This window comes from Pipra filicauda, unplaced genomic scaffold (assembly GCF_003945595.2).
Source record: "Pipra filicauda isolate LSUMZ 115617 unplaced genomic scaffold, ASM394559v2 scaffold151_size3305965_pilon, whole genome shotgun sequence".
Lineage (NCBI taxonomy): Eukaryota > Metazoa > Chordata > Aves > Passeriformes > Pipridae > Pipra > Pipra filicauda.
Genome location: NW_024104007.1, coordinates 350,131 through 363,309, shown reverse-complemented (window position 1 = coordinate 363,309; position 13,179 = coordinate 350,131). Strand labels below are relative to the sequence as shown.

Sequence of the window (13,179 nt, the reverse complement as noted above, 5' to 3'; positions counted from 1 at the left end):
GGTGAGTTCTGAAATTCCTGGAGCAATGATGACACTTTTGTAAACCCCTTATAGGTTAGTGTAAGACTTACAGCGGTAACAGACGTCTCTAAAAGAAACACTGAGAAGGTTTATGCACCTTCCTTTTCCTCTCCCCTTTCTTGCTCCATACCTGTTTCCTCAGTGCAAGTGGATGTTTTCTGCAGACATGGCCACTGCAAAGGTAGCTCTGTGCAACTCTCTCCAACAGTTCGGTAACTCTTAGTTTTTTTGCTTTAAATAGAAAATGAAAAGCCCAACAAGGACTAAACAGGTGAAAGCAGCTGGTTGGGGGTGTGTGTGCCCGTGGCCGCGTGGTTTGGGCTTCGGGGCTGCTTCTGCTTCAGTGTGCAGGAGGGGACGGGATGGATGTGAACAGAGAAGTGACACAGCTGGTGCCCAAAGCAGGGTGAAACTGCACCACAGACGGAGAGGAGGACTCTGGGGAGAGGAAGGAGACAAAGCAGCTGCAAGGGAGTTCCTGGGGCAGGGTGCACTTCACTGGGAGAGAAATTACTGGCAGAGGAAAGCTGAGCAGCAGGAAAAGAGGGTGTGAGTGGAGCCTGGGAGAATAGGAGAGCAGCAGAAGGTTGCCAGAGCCAATAAGTCTGGTGAGCCTCCTCCTCTCACTGCTCTGGGTGGTTGTTTGAAGAGTTTGCCAGCAGATGAACCTGTGGGCACTGGGCACCAGGCACTTCAGGGCAGCACCATGGGGTGCACAGGCTGGAAAAGGAACTTGGCTCCTACTGTGCTCCCTCGTCCTCTCACCAGTGTTGAACAAACAAGTAAGAAACCATACTCAAGAGAGGAGGGATAGCTGATGCTCAGCTGTGGGTGCTTTGTAGTGACCATTTGTTTTTAATTTTTTTAAAATCAGTTGTTGGGGTGAGCAGAGTTGGAAAAGTGTGGCCAATAGTGTGATTTGAATAACATCTTGAGTGAGGTTTTTATGACTCAGTTGAATAGAAACACTACTGCAGGACCTTGTAGGACCTAGAGGGGCAGCTTGGCACCGTGAAAAGCTATTTGAGGTTCTTGAGAGACTGCCTGAGAAGACAGTCTGGTCAATAAGCAAAAAGCCTAGGCATATTGACAGTCATCCAGAAGAGCCACAGGTGGAACCTCTCTCTTCCTTACCTGAAGACCAGTATCTTACAAATAAATCCCGTAAATAACTGAGGTTTTGATGTTTTGATCAACTTTTTTCTTTTATTTCTACTGCTGGACGTTTGGAATGTGGCTGTAACACAGTCACACACCTATGCAGGTTACTCAGACAAGCAGTAGCATGGTGTCAGCAAGGGATATTTTCTCTGACAAAGAAAGGTGGCATATCTTTCAGAATAGATGTTTGTTTTCTTCTTTGTGGTGGCTATACATCATCCAGTGTTTTCCCCTTCATATTGTGATATATCATCTCATGTTTCACGCTTGAGATATTGTGAGAGGAGTGAGTGATGTTATGTAACATAAGCAGAGAATTATCTTCTTACGGTCTAAAAGTGACTGTTGGTTTGATAAAGCCGTTGACTAATTAGTAAATTACCCATTGTTGTTTAAAATACTTGCGCTGCAAAATGTAAATGAAAAAAATTTCTCCACTTGTCAGTATGAAAAATGACAATAGCAAAAATAATACATAGGACATCTGCTCTGATTTTTTTTAAATTTAAAATGCATTTAAGGCAGATGTTGCAGAATTTGAATGGAAATCGGAGTAGATGGAAGAACAAAACATAGCTGTTTACCTTCTATGAAGTCCCATTTTTATGGTTAACATTGCTAGCAGTATCTGACTCAGTGCCTGTATTTTTCCACTGTTTGTATCAGACTGAACTGAATGTTCTTAAAACTGCTGCTGTCAGAATGACATGTAGTTTCAATATTAACAAAAAAAAAAATTATCGGTGAGTCAGTATTTTGGGGTGCTTTCTGATGTTCTCACCCTTTGCCCATCCTGTCTCTCCAGGAGAATACATCAAAACGTGGAGGCCACGGTATTTTCTCCTAAAGAACGATGGCACGTTCATTGGCTACAAGGAGCGACCGCAGGATGTCGACCAGCGGGAATCACCTCTAAATAACTTCTCAGTAGCTCGTAAGTGTTTTTACCTGCTCCCTCGTCCAGTTTGGGGGTCGATGTTTTCTTGTAGTCATAGCTGGTAAGCTGCACCTGTAACATTCAGATCTGCCCCGAGTGATGTATCTAAACACTACAGGTGTTTATTTGAGATGATAAACCCCACTGTGTCTCTCAGGAATGACTGTGATGTGGGGGTTTGATGCTCTGCTTTTTTTTTTTTTGCCTTTTTTTTTTAACCAGTTTTCTACTAATTTACCATTCCTAGTTATCTAATATAATCAATCTATTTGTTAATATTCTGTATGTATGTTATTCAGCAAGTTGCTTTAAAGTGGAAATTAACCCAGGCACGTGTCCCAGTACTTGACAGGTAGGCACAACTGAAGCAGTTCAGCCTCTGTTCTGCCACCAGGTCTGAATTCCAGTGGCATTAACATAGGTCAAAGTTATTTAATTGTTAGCACAAGAGAATGCAGAGTGAGCACTGGTTTTAATGAAACAAGCTTGATTTTTCTTAATTTTGAACACAAAACCATGTTTCTTCTATTAAAGCCAACAAAAAGATTTGGAAATAATAACATCTCCTAACCTCTGCACTCTCTCCTATGCAAACATTTCCGACTTTACTCAGGTGCTGCAGCACAGGATGTGATAGAAGACTCTGAAGATAATTTCCTTCTCTTGCTCATGTTTTTAACCTTTCTCTGTATACTTCCAGCTTTTATTTTCTCCTGTTCTTAATCTTTCCTGTCTCATGATCTGCCTGTGTCTCGTTCCACCACTTAAAAATAGATCGTGGCACCTGTTATTAACAACGATCTGTTCCGTGTTCCTGGTGACTAGTGGGAGCAAAGCTCTGCAGCAAGAAGGGTGTAGGGGCTTTCCCTCTTCCTTACAGATAGCTTCAAATACATGGGATTCATCTTTGTAGTTGATCATTAAGCAGATTTTTTGGAACACCCTGGTCCTAAGAGGGCTGGGCAGCACTAGGAATTAATGCAAATGTTTGTTATTTTTCCTCCGGTAGCAGCATATACCTGTTCTGACTGATGATGGGAATAAATAGTGGACGTGCTGTTGCCTGGTGCTTCTGTGCAGGATGCTAAGAGTGCTTTGGGGCTTTTTGCCTCGTTTTAGAGAGAGAATTGTCATAGTGTTTTCATTTCAGTAATGACAGTACTTTCCTCTTTAGACTGGTATCTCCTTACAGATCAAGAAGGTAAAGAAAAGCAGCGGAAAGCCATTAATTCATAAATTAATTCAGTACTTGGTCTATAGCCAGAGGCTTTTAACAAATGCACTTTCTGCAGGACACTTCCATCCTCTTGCTGCTAACTGCATTTACTTGGGCAGCTCAGTGCTAAGGAGTAAAAATGTGTCCATTGCCTTCTCTTTGTTCAAGTTGCCTTCAAAACTAGTTAACTTAAATAGGTTTTCACAACAGGAATATAGTGCTTTTTCTGGCAGATTGAGCCCATCAGTCTCAGCATTTATAGATAAACAGGTTTGTTACCATGGCATCAGAGCATGGTCGGAGAAGATGCGGCATGTGCCTGTGGATAAGGTGTAGCCCTTCTAAGAGGCATTGCAGGCTGGGTGGTGGGTGGGAGGTCGTTCCTGGACTGGCTCTTGCCTGGTGAACTAGTGGCAGATCAGGAAGGTCTTGATGATTGGCGTGTGGCCTCCTTGCTAGAAGTCATTTTTGTGGGTTTGGGCTCACAGAAGCAGCTGTTTCCCCACCAGGATTTAATTTCTCACATAGGAAGTAGCACGTGGTGCTTCCAGCACCTGATGTGCAGTTCCCTTCTGGGTGCCCTCCACACTTCTATTGTTTGGATGTTTTGCACCATAAGCTTTCCCTTTGAACCTGCTTGCCTGATACATTCATTTGGGTTAATTTGTTGAGTTAATGTGAGTGAACTCGAGCTGTCTCTAGAGGAAGGCTCAGGCCAGAGCACAGGCCTATAGAAGCCTCCTGCTAGTGAATGGTGGGGGGAATTTAGCTTAAATATTTTGTAAAAATTAATCCTTCTGTTTTCTTTTCCTCCAAGAGACCATGATAGCCCTGACTTTTTTTCTTAATTAGTGAACTAGATTTTTTTTCTTAATGAGATGGCAGGCTGTCTCTGTCAGTCTGTTCTTTGGAAGTGGTCCCATGTCTCTGATTAAAATCTTTACCTCTTCTGCTGTAATATAATGTAGGCATTTTTATCTTTGCAAGTAAAAGGAGTTTTTTCATGAGTAGGGGACTCTTCTTACTTGTAGTATAAAATTCGTATTGAGTGATTTTGGCAGTCCATGAGAGGTAGAAAATACTCCATTCATGAGAAAAGAGTGATAGAAGATACCAATTACCTGTCTTTTTCCTTAACAGATATGAAGAAAGTATTAGCAATAAACAGTGTGCTCTCCATGTGTTTGACAGTCTCTTCTTTCTGCTACACTAGCCTTTTCCTTTCAATCTGTGAGGGTTTTGATAGTACATTTTTGAAAACTTGTTTCTAAGCCCCTCTAGGTAGAGAGAGGCTCACTATTTATTTAATTTAATTAACTTTTTCTCCAGCTAATTCTCCATTTTAAATAGCCATATATTTATGTTTGTAATTTAATGCTGTGCTTAAGGAGTTTATTTTGTCTGGAATTAACCTACTGGTGATTTATTTAAAAAAACCCCCAACAACAAATAAACAACAAGCAAACCCCAAAAAAACAAAGCAGAACTTCTGAATGATGGTGCCTGAGCATTTAACTGAGATATTTGAGTCTTATTTGCGTTTGTGTTCTGTACTTCACCACTAATAAGATAGAAGGAAAAAAGAAGCCTGTACCTAAAAGTTCTGCTCCAAAGCCCCTGCAGATGAATAACCAATAGAGCCTGTGTTGTAAATCTGTGAGATAAGTAGCCTTCATACTGATTGTAATCTTGGATTATCATGTATGTCTCCCTATTAGGTTATAAGCCTTTAAAACCATATAGCTGAGAAAAGCAGTATATTGTGAAAAACCACATGGAGAGAGAGGCTGTTCCTGTTAGAAAAGGATTATTTCTCCCGGCTGTCAAAAAGGAGGGTGGACTGTGGTGGTTTTGTTGTACAGCTGAAAACATAATTGCTCAACAATACGAGAGCTCCTTTTGGGGCAGGACTGTGTGTCTGCAGTCAAGCATTTATCAGAGGGCATGGGATGGCCAGATTAGTGGCTGAATTTTTTGTCTGCTGTTACTAAGGGCCACCTTAGTGCAGGTCTGTAACTTGGTGCTCCTAGCTTGTGCCATGCTGAGCAAGGCACAGCATGAATCTATCCAAGGTGAATCTATCCAGTGGTGCTAGCAGAAAACAAGAACTTCAACATAACATTCCTGTTTGCCTCTCCAAAGTTTTATTTCTTCATCATTCTTCTTTCCTCATTTCCCTTTTTTCTTTTTTTTTTCTTTTCTTTTCTCTTTTTCTCCATACCCTTCCTTAAAGAAACCAAAGCAGGAAGGGGAAGGATTCTTCCTTTACATTATTGTTTCAAGTGTGATGTCATTATATAGGGAGCAGAGTTTGACACTTTCATCGAAAGTAATCTGCCTTTTAGCTTAAGTGCTGCGAAAGCAAATATTGTGACATTTTAGAAAGTCACCAGGATAATACTAAGTGTCTTTCAAATACAAAATGATAATTTACATTTGAATGCCTTGGTGTCTATTCCTGTTAGGAACAATTTCTCTGTCCTACTTACTTTAAAAGACCAAACGCCAGGAAAGAATCAAGAGGTTCTTTAGAGCAATTTAAATCATTTTTAACAGGCTGCTGTTTATAGTACTTACTTTGTTGCAAATGGGGAATACTTACATTTGCCTGTTTGACAGGAAAAACTGTCTTCCAAGTGGGTGAGTGACCCTTGGCCCATATTTGAAATGTGAATGTTTTTAAGCAGAACCTCCAAACATGCTATAAATCAGATCTGATATTACACATCGTCCGTGTCTGTGCTCTGCTGGAGTGGTTCATGTTGCAGTACATGGTTAGAGGAGGCAAGTTTGGTGCTTTTGTAACTCGTCAGCTACAGTAAAGAGCACACAGTTGGGTTTAAAAGTAAGAAAAAACCTACTGTTTATTTGTTCTGTTAATAAAATCCATGTGATTGTCATATGCGGGGAGAACTAAGTGGTAGTTTCAAACTTTCTGGAACCTATGTGGTACAGCACTTTGGTAAAGCAATTTAAAAATAAAGCCTTCTGTATTACTTGATATGTGCTGTTATGATTGAGCAGGGTAATTAGATAGCATATTGTTCACTAAACAAAACACTTCTGTGTGACATACTTGAATTATAGTGGTTATTAACTGACAAATCTCTATTATTCATCTTGCTGTATGCCTTAAAGATTGCTGGATCAGCAAGCTTAACAAATATCAATGGACAGTGCTGATTTAGGGGAAGAGTGACGTTTAATTGGTCCTCTTTTATGACAGAAAACTCCTCGTGTGGTTTATTTTGCTGAAATTAAACAGTTAAAGTTTAGAGTTCATGGCTAATTTAAATGTCTGTGCTACTTCTTCAGAATCTGAGGCACTTACTGTGAATGTAAAGTCTGGTTTTAAAATGTAAGAAAAACTTTACAGTTTATTTCTTCATAATGTTGCCCTTCTGGATAAGTATGGGAAAACAGCTCTGGATTAGCACGAGGTTAGAAATAGCCTGATGTTGTTCGAGTCTTCAGCCAAATTCGGTGTCTTAGGGCTGCATTGTGCAGGCTCGTAGAGGACAACCCTGGCCTTAATCTAATCACATTAAGCAGATAAAAATGGGAGGCAGAACAAACAAACAACAGAAAAAGAAGAGCAGCTAAACTGAGGAGGGCGGTCTGGGAGCAGGAATGAGATCTTTTGAGCTGAATTTATCAGCGCTGGGCTGCAACAGCCCGTGCAGTTGTTTGGCTTTCATTGCCATTCAGTGAGAGAGGATGGAGGTGGCCGGGGCTGAACACAGCACTCGGCTGTGTGGAAGTTGTTTAATCTGGGTGAATGAAGGAGTGCCGTTTATCACACTAAAACCTTTTCATGACTCATTAATAAACTTTCTCTTATCTAATTACAGTGCTTTAGTAGGATGCAGTATTAACCTCAGCGTGCTATTAAAGAAAAATTAGGTTTTTCTTGTCGTAAAAAATGCAAAGTTACTCATTGAAAAGCTTATAATTCCAGCCGCAAATGAGGCATGAAATATATTGCCAAAAATACGGCGCCCAAAAACGCTGGCGGTAAATATTTTATCTTGGTGCTAATTAATAGCTTGAATTTAAAACTGAGCATTCTAAATTTTCACAATAATGAAATTAACCTAATGGTACCAGTGTAGCCTTTAGTGACATGTACGAATTCTGGTGGATTCTGTCCTCAAGTTACACGTTTCTGAAGGTGGAGGATGTTTGTAGCTCTAGCAGTAAGCAGAAATTTCTTCTTGTCTTCATAGTGCCTTTTTATTTACTTGGAAAGTGATTTAGAACCTGAAGACCAAATAATAGCGAGCTTATGGTTTCATTAACTGCAAGGAAAAGAGTTTAATGCAAGAAAAAACCCACAATTATATTTTATTTCTTTTCCCCCTGCTCACTTGATTTCTTAATTTGACTTTCCTCCAGCAGGAGCTTCTTAATTAATTGTATTTTCTATTAATGTTAATGTAAAAAATATAGTGTCTTAGCTTCTGTTGGTATTGATTTTCTTTTATTTTTCAGCTCTCTGTTAGTATAGCATTAGCTGTACCTTTAGTCAGGTGCATTTTCAGGCCCAAATTGGAAGGATAAACACTCGTAACATCCTATGAAGCTTAAAGTAGTAGATGTGATTTTAAAATTAAAAAAAATTAATGCTCAGGTCTGGGTAGAGCATTCTGATGAAGGAAGTGGTAGCTTTGCATGTAACTGTACTTCTGTAGCCTTTTTAGGCCGTGCTTGAATTCTGGCAGTGATGGGAGCTGTGAGCCGCGTGTCCGTACAGCATCCGACTGCGGCAGCTGTCCCGAAGGCGTTTGGAATGGGGTCTTTTCAGGGGGCGCCTTTGCAGTTTGATGTTCCCTCTAGTGTTTGAGGACTGGAAATGCTGAGTCTGATCTTCCTCAGGTCGCTGCAAAGTGACCAAACGTGCTCTCTGGCAACTCCTTGGAAGCCGCAGACAGGGTTTTATGTTGGGAAAGTCAACTGGAGGGAATGTGGGGGCTTGACTTTAGTTGCAGTGGATGTAATTGCTGCATTATCAACTGACTTTGGCCATGTGCTCTGCTCTGGATGACCTTTGGAGTCTGGGACCTGAGTCTGAATGGCTTCTGTGTTATCACATCACATTTCTACTTACCTCTATGGGCAGACCAAATGTGGAGCCTTTCAAAGCAGAATTTGATTTCGGTGCTGCTTAGATGGCTATCTCCCAAGCTATTTATTGGTTTCATCAACACAGTAAATTGTCTCAAGTCTCCTAAAGAAGTACTTACAGAGATTTCTATGGCTGATTAATCACAACAGTTTGCTAGATAAGAATAAAGACAAATGATTATTTAAACCTGCTTATGTACCATGACTCTTTCTTCCTTGATTGTGGTAGAGTGCCAGCTGATGAAGACAGAACGACCTAAACCAAACACATTTATCATTAGATGCCTCCAGTGGACCACAGTAATTGAAAGAACATTTCATGTGGAGACTCCAGAGGAGCGGTATGTTTCATTCATATTTAATGCATAAACTCCTTGCAAAAGCAGATGCAAGTCTTCAGCATTAATAGCAAGTCTTTTGCTGAAGCTCTTATTTATCAGATGATGTACGTCTGGACTGAAAAGCGACAAATGATTTTTGAGCGCCTCAGTTTTAGTCCATGTTCCAGTATAAAAGGTACCCTAAGGGGGGGTTTCAGAGAGTGGATTTTGAGCAGTTTGTAAATGAAGAGTTGCTAGGTTGGGTATCCAAAATGGACAGGTGCAGGTGTGTACCAGCACACAGGTAGTTATTTCTGGAAATGTAAGGCTCATTTCTCACTGGAAATGTTGTGGGTATGTAAAATGAAGGGTTTCTGACCTGGGAGTTTCTGGAAGGATAAGCACAAGTGAAATAGAGATTCAGGCAAAGTTGAGTTGTATCAAAATACTGACCTTTTAAAGTCTATTTAGACACCTTGTTTCTAAAGGAAAAGTTAGTTGTATCATTGCTGATTGCTAATGTTTTATGCAAATTAGATAATAAAGGTGATAGTTATCTGCTGCAGGTGCAGATTTCTGTTTCAGCTGTTAGGAAACAAAGCTAAGAGCTGCATCCTGTGCTCTCATCATTGGAGAATTGATCTCTTACCTCCAGAGAGAACAGTTTTCCAGCACAGCTATTCTGCAGCTACTGAGTATTTAAATATTTACTCGCTCTTCAGAAACTGAATTTAAATTATTCCAGTACCATTGCCCTAGGGGAATGAGTATTTTAAACCCCTGGTATTCCCTAGATATGATACTGGCACATGTTTAGTTTAAAGATCGGTAAATTCTATCCAATATTATTTGCCTCTTGTTTTCATAGCCTTTGCATGCACTGATTTAAAGAAAGTTTCCGGTTATTGCTTTTAATTCTGTTACAATGATCAGAAGAAGGCGAAGTCAAATTAAAAGCAAATAAAAAGAAACTGGTCCTTGTTTTCTTTAGTAGCTTTGTGGTCAGTGACCCTAAAGGGAGTGAATAACAGTTTCCACTTGGAAGAAGATTGTATTTCAGTCTTGTTTTGTTCCCTCCTAGCCAATTAAGTCAGCTTTGTGACACTTCGGGGCTCAGAGTGTTAGTCACTTCTGTTGTGTACTCTTGAGACATAAAAGCTGAGGGTGAAATTCTGGTCTCCCAGAAATCAAAGATACTCACTTCAGGAGGGCTGAGATCTCAACCAAGTCAGTAACAAATCTTAGAAGAGATATGAAGGTAGATATACCTTCAGCTTTCTCTGTGCCTTTAAAACCAATGTTTGCTTTTTGAAAGAGATGGAGAGAGAAAAGTACAGAAGAAAAAGTTCTTATTGTAACCATTCTGAATATGAAAAATATGACTAGCAAATAAGGGAATGTGTTTGTGATGGTGGATGGAATAGTCCGTGCTAGGAGTATAGTGAGAATGTTCAGAACATTTGGCATTACCTTGCTGCCCCAGACAGGGCTGGAGGGATAGTGCATATTCAGGCAAAATCCAAAATAAAAAATGAACAAGGCAGGAAAGCCCTGAGTGGTGCAGTTTTTATTAGAATCTTGTGTTGGGCACTTTTTCCTATGGACTTTGCTTCCTCTGGTGAATGATCTGCCTCTTCCATCCATCACAAACCGAAATCCACATGTTCAGATATGATTTTTTTTAAAAAAAAAGTCATTTCATAGAACCAGTGGAAAATGGGACATTGATAAGGATGGCACAGCTGCACTGCAGATTGCATGTAGAGCAGTTCAGCACTGGCTGCTGCTGTTCCTGCTGCAGTAGCAAAGTGTTTTACCTGGGCTGTCCTGGGAGAAGAGTTTAACCAGTACCTCGAAAACACCAACTAAACCACCACATCCCGTTCCCTACAGATACAAAAGACAGTAAAACGTGGTAAGTTCAGGTAGTCCTTCAGCCCCTGTATGTCTTAAACCCTGTCCTGAAACCCTGTAAGCCCTTACGTGTTGTATTCTTTATGTTCAATAAATTTGCAGTGCAATCAAGTGAAGGCCAAGAACTTTCACTTCAATAGTTTCCAAAGGTGTGAAATTTCCCAAAGGACACTGGAGTGGAAGTGGTCTCCATGGGAGTCAAAGGGGTCACTGTTAGAGCACCCGTTGCTGAAACAGCTGTGGAAACTTTATCGTAACCAAGACCTAAGATGAAATGTCACTGCTTTTGCTGACATTCTGCTAAAGTTTACACAGGAATTGCTGTACTGCTGTCATCATCTTTATAACACAGGAATAACCTAAGTATCCTGGGATTTAATACCTTCTCCAGGAACACCCCTTGCCATTAAAATTTGGGATATGTGTGCGAAAAGGTGGCATAGTGTCCCCAGGAGTTGGATATGTGTTTCAGTGCACCATAGAAATGTAGAAGCTGCATTTAATTGCTTTGTGCTTCATGGGAGCCTCTTGCTTTTTGGTTTTGGCGAGTCTGTTTTTGTTATGTAAGTCTGTCACCAGGTTGTATCAGCTGTTGACTGAATGTCTATTAAAAGTTCTGTTGTGTGAAAAACCTTGTATTACATCCAGACTGGGAGAACTTCAGTTGTCTTTTGTTTCTAGTACTGTTAATAAAGATACTTGTTGAAAGTGGTCTTAAAAATGCATTTTTACAGTGCTTGAAAATGCACATAATTCATTGTATCTTTCACTGATTCCTCAGAGAGCATTAGTTGCTCTGTATTCCTTGATGATCTTTGCAATGGCAGATGGTAAAGTCACAAGTAATGAATGTCTTTGCCTATATTTTGCCAGGGAAGAATGGACAAAAGCCATCCAAACAGTAGCAGACAGCCTCAAGAAACAAGAGGAAGAGATGATGGATTTTAGATCTGGCTCTCCCAGTGATAATTCAGGTGCCGAAGAAATGGAAGTTTCTATGACAAAGCCAAAACACAAAGTGGTAAGTGGGCATAGCAGGAATAACTGTTTTTTTTAGGTCTTCTCAAATGTAGACAAGAAATAGCCATCAAGCCACATCTGTTCCCATAACAATTACACAGTTGGTTGTAGATGCAGCTTCTGCAGGAAACAATTGTCTGAGCTGAGCAGGTACCAGGCAGAACCTATCTGGGTCCACCAGAGTTCTGAGTTCAGATTCCTTACTGGATGACTTTCAAGGCCAGCTCATGTCTGGATTTGGTTTGCCTGTTTTTCTGTGGTACAGGGCCTGAAATCATAGCTCCTGCTAGACCACATGACTCTGTAAACTCTTTGCAGGCGGGTACAAAGGTATTCCAGTGGATTTGCAGGATTTAGGGTGGGTCCAGTGAATTTAATTGCTCTGGATTAAGGGTTTAGGCTGACCCCCTGCAGCCACTGCAGTGTCTGTCTGTAATGTTCCTAGAGCTTGGGGTTTTGCATCAGGCACAACATAGTCTGAATGCACAGGGCCAGTTCAGCAGTGGCCTTCAATGAAAGGAGTGTGTACCAGAGGAGATCTTTAGCCTTTTTAGGTGTGTCTGTCTTTAGCCTTCCTTCACTTCTTTCTACCTCCTTGTGGTCTTCTGTTTGGATTTTTGTTTTCCAAAGTGATCCCACCTGTTCTTGCAAGAAAGAATTGATAGAAACTTCCCAAGTGAGTGCAATGTTTGTGGATTTTAGCCGGGCACTTTCTTGTGTCCTCATCTCACCGTTGTCATCCCCACCTACTTTCATAAGTTTGTTTCAGTTTTGGGAAAACCGATGAAGTTTTTCTATAAAAAGATAGTTATCCACCAGTTTCTTCACTAAGTATTTGTTACCCTTGTGTCATGTCAGCGCTTTCAGAGTGATGGAGGTGGCTACTTACATGTCTCTCTGAATTAAAGCTGCCATTAGGCCTTTAGATCCTTGGCTCAACAGATCCTGCCCTTGCTGGGCAGCTCTTCATAGAAATGCAATGAGAAATATTGGTCAAACATTGGTCAAATATACCTGTTTTTCTGAAACAGTGACTGTCTCTCCCTGGGTGTGTTAGTGACGGTGATAACTGAAGTCTTGATATCAACTGTACTGAACAATTAGCAGGAAGTCTCCTGAGCCAGTTCTAGGGAAGACTATTGAGGAAGTTTGCTGTCGAAAGTGTCTTAATTTTTTTCCTCAACTGAGGCTTGGGTTGTGTAAGTCTGATTGTTGCCACGTTGGCAGCCGTCATTGATCTCACAGAGAGAGTCCTTAGCCTGCAACATGGCTAATCTGTGAGGCAGTTATTTGTCCTGTGGTTTTGGTGCTGTTCAGTGAAGTACAATGAGGCACAAGAAAGCACCCTCCTAGAGATGTAGGGAAAATCAGAAAAAAGGTGTGAGTTTAATCCCTGGAATCAGAGCAGCATGTGCCTTTTAAGGAACGTCTGCACTGACAAAGAGATCAAAATATCTGGATTAATG

At 40.7% G+C, this 13,179-nt stretch overlaps 1 protein-coding gene across 5 annotated transcripts in view; it reads left to right on the top strand.

Annotated features, from left to right (window-relative positions):
• The window catches only part of AKT1 (AKT serine/threonine kinase 1), a 75,102-nt gene that overhangs the window by 37,360 nt on the left and 24,563 nt on the right, over positions 1-13,179 (top strand). For all 5 annotated transcript variants that reach the window (XM_027716420.2, XM_027716418.2, XM_039378968.1 and 2 more), the window contains 3 exons: positions 1,988-2,116; positions 8,689-8,800; positions 11,567-11,714. In XM_027716420.2, the coding sequence (XP_027572221.1) occupies positions 1,988-2,116; positions 8,689-8,800; positions 11,567-11,714 (389 nt within the window). The remainder of the gene's footprint in view (positions 1-1,987; positions 2,117-8,688; positions 8,801-11,566; positions 11,715-13,179) is intronic.